Genomic DNA, 6,571 nt, shown 5'->3' with positions numbered 1-6,571 from the left:
TCAGTTTTCTAGAATGAAAATCGCAGGTTCTAGGCTCCTAACTGGCTGGAGCATGGTAGGCAAGTCACTTAGCATCTCTGGGGCTGCTTCGCAAAGCGAGGGCGCTGGACCAAGATGCCTCCAGACTGAAGTTCTAGGATGGGCGGCCTGCACCCCAAGTTCTGGCGCGCACCCCAGATCGAAGGGCGACGATTTACAGACAGCACCCTCACCAGGTCCAACCCATGACTCCCTAAGCATCACGAGGCTTTATAAGAAAATGAAACCGAAAAGGGTAAAGTCCCTCTTTCTAACCTGACCGGGCGTCGCGCGCTAGGAGACAAGTGACGGCCACCGCGGGCAGGGTTCTGATTGGCGGCACGCGAGGGGAATATAAGCGCGAGCGCGGGGCCGGGAGCTCACTGCTGCGTCCCCTGCTGCTGTGGTAGCTATGGCTCGCGTCGTGGCGCTCGTCCTGCTCGGGCTACTCTCCCTGACTGGCCTGGAGGCCGTCCCGCGTGAGTGTCCCCTGCTGCCCTTCCCTCCTCCCTTAGCCCTTCCTTTCCCGCCCCCCACCCTCTTTGGCAGTCCCGACATTCTCTAACACACCAGTTCCCAAGTTCTCCTTCCCGGCCGGGGACCAGCCCGGGGCTAGGTCTCGGGATGGGGAAGCGGTGGGGTGGCCGTGGAGGGGGGACGGATTTCAGCTCAGGACACAAGCTTTTTTTTCTTCCTTCTCCGGGAGCGGGGTCGGGGGAGACCTCTGGCACGCTCCGGCCGGGTGGGTCGGGGCTAAGTTTCGGGGTGTTGATAAGCTTCCGAGCGACCGAGGTGGGGGAGGGTTTCTCTTCCGCCTTTCGCGGCACCTCTCGCTCCCCGGGCACAGCTGGAAGAGAGGGCGGGTAGGTGGGTCCCAAAGGCGTGGACTTGGGGGCTGTGCATGGGTGCAGACAATTGTCTTTGCGGGAGGCACCGCCTGGGTAAGTCAGTCCGAGGCAACGCTGCTCGGCTCGGACTGGGAGGGCTTCGGGCTTCCTCCCTGCGCCCGCTAGGTTCGCATGCCCCTCCGCACTTCCTCACGAATATGGAACCAAACCATGGTGAGGAATCATTAATTCACTTGTTCCCGTTACATGTCGCTTTTCATAATAATCATAAGAGCTACCTGTTAGTGACAGCCGGGGACATTAAGTGCTTTATCTCATTTAGTTCTAAAATGTGCCTATGAAGTAAATACGTTATCATCAGCATCTCACAGATGAAGACACTGAGGCACCAAGAGTTTAAGTGACTTAATCACACAGGGGATAAATGGCAGACAGTCGAGCCTGACCAGAGCATTCTGCGAGTTGTGCGCCTTTTGGCTGTAATCCTTTCGTTTTTCAGAACCGCCTCCCCACCTCCCTGTGTCAGGTTCTACAGAGCTAGCTGGCCGGCCATGAGCCCCTGTTGCCTTTTCTTCCCAGAAGGCTTCCGTCTTCTCTGGCTCCTTGCCTGGTTCTTTCCAAGATGAACTGAGCCTCTACTTTCAGTTTTGAAAATCAAACATTTATCAGTCAGGGAGGTCATAAAACCAGTGACGGGGTAATCAACATGGTTACTCAGATTGTCTCTGTAGGACACTGTAGATCTTGAGCACGTTCTAAATACCCGGCAACACACCAGAACCTCTCATTTTTTCCCCTCACAAAGGGCTCTGTGAAGCAGGGTTTTTTAGTCATGAAAAAAGGTATTTAATTTATAATTTATTTACAGAATACAACATAATGTCTATATCATCACTCTTATTGATATTTGCTACCGACTGTAGAAATCTTTTGAAAAATAACAAGATGACATTAAAAAAATCTTAATTTGAAAATTTCCAAAGTAATACATGCCTTGCAGAGACCATTTCTGGAAGATACACGAGAAATGAGTAATGGCAGTTGTCTCTGGGGGTCTATCTTCTGCTCTGTCCCACATTATGTATAGGTTTTGTTTGTTTCACTATGGGCATAAATTATTTTTCAGTTACACTTCAGAAGCTCAAATATCTCTCCCAAGTCAAAAAGCCAATAAGTGGCTGAGCCTAGATTTAAAGTTAGGCTTGTCTGATACTCATCCTCCTCTTAGAAGAGATTATTGTGGTGTTCTTGCAAAACCCTGCCTGACTCTCTCACAGAGAGAATTCTAGGCTGGATGAACCTGTGCTCTGATTCCTTTGGTGCTTATGTTCTAATTATTAGAAGCTGAAATGCAAAGAGCTTTCTGATTTGTCTTCATTTTTAATTTTATGGAAAAAAAAATCAGGGCTTTATTGGAATCCCCAGTCCAGCTCTTGATGGTACTGGTGACCTTTCCTTTGGTGATAGGTGTTTCTCGACAGATACATCTGGTTACAGTAGCCTTGTATTCCTCTCTTCACCACTTCCTGGACATGGAGGAGGAGCTTCCCTCTAGTAATCATGTACCCTGAATGTATGTGTATTTAAAAGTGAATCATACACATGTATAGTGTCAATCTGTATATTTAGTAGCAGTAACACTTCTCTTCATTTTGGATGAAAAATATAGAGTGTGTAATATTTTTTCCACATCTGCATGGATGGTCTAGTTGTGCATCTCATTTTGGAAACCACTGTTCTGTAGCATTATGCAATGTATTCCCAACCTGGCTAGTTATGGCAATCACTTGAGGGTGCTAATTAAAAATGCAAATCCCACTCTGATAGGCATTACTCCACTTGGTCATAATGGAGAGTATGTTCTCTCTCATTGGCCATAGTCCTTACTCTTCTCTACTGTTCTTAAGCCCAACTCATTCATTTAAGGTATTTGCCCACTTCTGTAGGCATTTAAGTTTTGTTTCTTTGTTGTCTAGCTCATGAAATCAGGTACAAAATCAGATAGGGGTTTGGTGTATAACTCTGGGCAGGATGAAAAGGTTGTGTTTTGTAGGTACATACTTTGGGCTGACTATCTTAGGAATCTGAGCAAGGAGATAATAATAATAACATCTGCCACTTACAGAGCAATCGAAATTGCTGTTTTTGCCAGGCACTGTATTAGACACTTAATACATTTTGAGAAGTCAGATAGCTGTGGATCTAGTCAGGACCAGGAACCAAAAACAAAAGAAGTAAACATAAGAAAAAACATTGACGGGGCTACAACAAGGAACAATAACATGGTTTTTTTTTTCCTTTTTTTGGTGAGGAAGATTCACCCTGAGCTAACATCCATTGCCAATTTTCATTCTTTCTTTTTTTTTTTTGCTTGAGAAAGAGTAGCCCTGAGCTAACATCTGTGCCAGTCTTCTTCTACTTTGTATGTGGGATGCCTCCACAGCATGGCTGATGAGAGGAGTAGGTCCATGCCAGCGATCCGAACCCCTGAACCCTGGCTGTCAAAGCAGAGCGCACAGAACTTTAACCACTTGGCCACAGGGCCGGCCACCCAGCATGAGTTTTTTGATGTGGCTGCTATCGAGGGTGTATGAAGTTTGAAAAGTAGTTTGGGGCAAAATCATGTAGACTCTTGATTGATGTGTTAAGGAATTCTGTGGGTGCTGAGAAGTCATCAAAAGTTCTTGAGAGCCTCCATAGAAAGGTTCTTAAAGATTTGTCACGATCTCTGGTGACAGACAGAGCTTCACAGAAGCTCATTTGGCCAGAGTGGAAATGGAATTGGGAGAAATGGATGATCAAATTTAAACACTTTGTACTTAATCTAGCTTTAGATCAAGGTGGTCCCAAGTGAAATACTCTCCAATTTTCATTTGTCTTTCCCTGATGTTCTCCAGGTGTTCCGAAGGTTCAGGTTTACTCACGTCACCCAGCAGAGAATGGAAAGCCAAATTTCCTGAACTGCTATGTCTCTGGGTTCCATCCGCCTGAGATTGAAATTGATTTGCTAAAGAATGGAGAGAAGATGAAAGTCGACCGGTCAGACCTGTCTTTCAGCAAGGACTGGTCTTTCTATCTTCTGGTCCATACTGACTTTACTCCCAATGGTGTGGATGAGTATAGTTGCCGTGTACAGCACTCTACTCTCAAAGACCCCCTGATAGTTAAGTGGGGTAAGTTTTCAAATTCTTTCCTTAGCTGCTGACGGTTGTATCTGAGTCTAGCCACAGCATAAAGCTGTTTTGGTATATATAAGTATATATACACACAAATCTGCATACTGGGATAGTCAGGGAATGTTATTAAAGCTCTGATTAGTGGCAGCTTCTGTGAGACCTCTGCACAGTGTGGTCTCCGAAACAGTAGTTTCCCTGAAGCGAGCAGCAGCAGCGCTTGCACAAATGCCCATGCACCCCCAATGTTTCTCACTTACTGGCTTCCTTGGGCTTTCCGGACAGCCTCACAGATACTTAGGACCAATGAGAGCCTCAGGGAGGCACAGGCCTTTGTCTGTAAGCCCTGCTATCCTAGCGCCCTACCATCCTGGACTCCTCCAGTAACCTCTGGCAGGGCTGGGATCTGAGGCTAGTAGGCAGGAGGGACCTACTGGGTAGTTCTAAACAAGGTATTCCTGGGTGGGACAGCAGGCTCTTCTGCCAGCCTCATTTATAGAAGTTTTACACATTGTTAATATATAGTATTTTAAAAGTAAAACTTACTGTTTTTCTTTTTCTTTCTCCGTTTTCTTTTTCATAGATCGAGACCTCTAACCAGCATCATGAAGGTAGGTTTCTAACCTTAAGAAAATGCTTTTTTGTTCCACTATCCTGGAGACTATTTACAGACAGTTCTAATATGACACCCTCACTATATGGAGGACATTAGTAAAGCTAGCATTTCAGCAGGCAAAGAAGAATCCTATGGGGTCACATTCCCTTCTCCTGTGGAGTGACATGAGGAACGTGTGTGGCTCCAGGGGTGACTCTGCCAGCATCACTGACCCTCTAAAAGGAGGACAGAGGACCTGTTGGTGTGGTGACGGGATAGAGGCAGCTAGTTACCCACACCACCTGCAAGCATTTGATCCTTCTTCTGCCATTTCTACATTGGGCATCTGAGCCTTCAAAAATGAACCACTCTCTTCCTTTGCATGGCAGTTACTTTATTATCTGGCCAGAAGAGAGGAGTGACATGGTTCTGCAGATGCCCCGTTCTTTCAATCTCTTGTTCAGCCTTAGTGTGATTGCCTTCTAGAGGCTCCCAGTCCAGTAGAGGAGAGAAATGGAAACAGATTGTTATAGATGTAATAGATGTATCTACAAGGGGCTCTAGCAGTGTGAAAGAGGGAGGAATTGGACTTCTCTGCATCTTTGGTTGTAGTCTAGAGGTAAAAATTCCAGCCTTTCAATGAAAGTCTATTCTACAGAGTACCTTGATGCTGAAAACCTATTCATATCTCCTGTTATATTCTAGGACAGGGAAATTAATTTGAGAGAGCATTAGGGAGGTTGGGTGTCCTGCCCAGAGTCACAGTTACTAAAATGGTAGAACCAGGGTCTGAACTCTAATAACAGCATTCTTTCCTTTAAGGTTATGGGAGAACCAATGGAATATGCTCTTTGTAATGGGTCTGGAAAACTGTCTGCAGCTACTTCTTTTACAAACAGTGATCTACACAGCAGAAGTTAATCAAGTTTGATGGTGCGATGTGTAATCCAAATAAAATAAATGCATTTGCTAATAAGCCTTTTTTCTTTTTTTCAGGCTTGAAGATTCCTCATTTGGATTTGACTAGTTCCAAATTGTGCTTACTCTTTAATACTTACATACTTTCATGCTTTATGCACATAAATCAGGAAGCTGTACTGATCTTAATACAAATATTAGCTTCTTTATAACTCTACTTTGGCCGCTATGTCTCCTTGTTTGACCTGTGTGGGCAGGTAGCTAGAGGGAGATCCTGGCAGCTTAGAAGTGGGTGGGAAAGAATTCACATGTTAAACATGAACATTTTGGTCAGATATGAACTCTTCAGTTTCTTGTGCACAGAAAACTGGATAACACGATAGTTATGTAGGTTTAGAGTTAATCTTCAGTTTGAATACTTTGCTTAGAATTTGAGAAAAATTTTTTGAAGGATAATTTTCAGAAGTATTGGAAATTTGTTATCATGGATGATTTTTTTTGGCGAAATTCATATTTACCTCTTACACCTGTTTAAAAAAAAAGACATGGTGGAGCACATTTTGATTTTTCTGTTTCACTAATTAAAACAATGGTAAAACTTGATGTGTTCAGTTTCTTCTATATCACTCCCCCTCTGACCCCTTTGTTTTCAAACAGGAAAACGGTCTTCAAGTGTCACTTGGAGAAGAGTGTAAACCCCTGGGATATAGGGTTTGGCTCACAGTGGAAGGGGCCTCAGCAGTTTGCATTTTACAGATGAGGAACAGCACCCCAGAGAAGTTAAATGACTGAGTCAGGGTGGTACTGCTGTCTGCTGGGAGACCAACTTTTAGCCAAAGTTCTGTTCCTTGGGCCAAGACAGGAGGAGTATGCAGACTCTAAGAGGGTGCAAAAGCATCTGGAGGATTTCATATTTAACAGTAATAGATAGACTTTGGGTGAAAAATACTAGATTTTTAAATTCAAAGCATAGTTTATACATGATAACTAGCTTTGTGCATTTGTTTATTTGACCAAGA

General features: G+C 44.5%; 1 protein-coding gene across 2 annotated transcripts; it reads left to right on the top strand.

Moving 5' to 3' along the window:
* The first annotated feature begins 341 nt into the window (after positions 1–341).
* Positions 342–6,155, top strand: B2M (beta-2-microglobulin). 2 transcript variants are annotated; one of them, XM_005602595.4, is made up of 4 exons: positions 342–497; positions 3,764–4,039; positions 4,623–4,650; positions 5,457–6,155. In XM_005602595.4, the coding sequence occupies exons 1-3, from the start codon at positions 431–433 to the stop codon at positions 4,634–4,636; spliced, it is 357 nt and encodes a 118-aa protein (XP_005602652.1). In that variant the 5' UTR covers positions 342–430; the 3' UTR covers positions 4,637–4,650; positions 5,457–6,155. The 2 variants fall into 2 exon arrangements, with proteins under 2 accessions (XP_005602652.1, NP_001075971.1); NM_001082502.3 differs by having other exon boundaries at positions 401–497; positions 5,631–6,155.
* Positions 6,156–6,571: the final 416 nt, after the last annotated feature.

The sequence above is a fragment of the Equus caballus genome, chromosome 1, assembly GCF_041296265.1.
Source record: "Equus caballus isolate H_3958 breed thoroughbred chromosome 1, TB-T2T, whole genome shotgun sequence".
NCBI lineage: Eukaryota > Metazoa > Chordata > Mammalia > Perissodactyla > Equidae > Equus > Equus caballus.
This window is presented reverse-complemented; position numbering and strand designations above follow the sequence as displayed.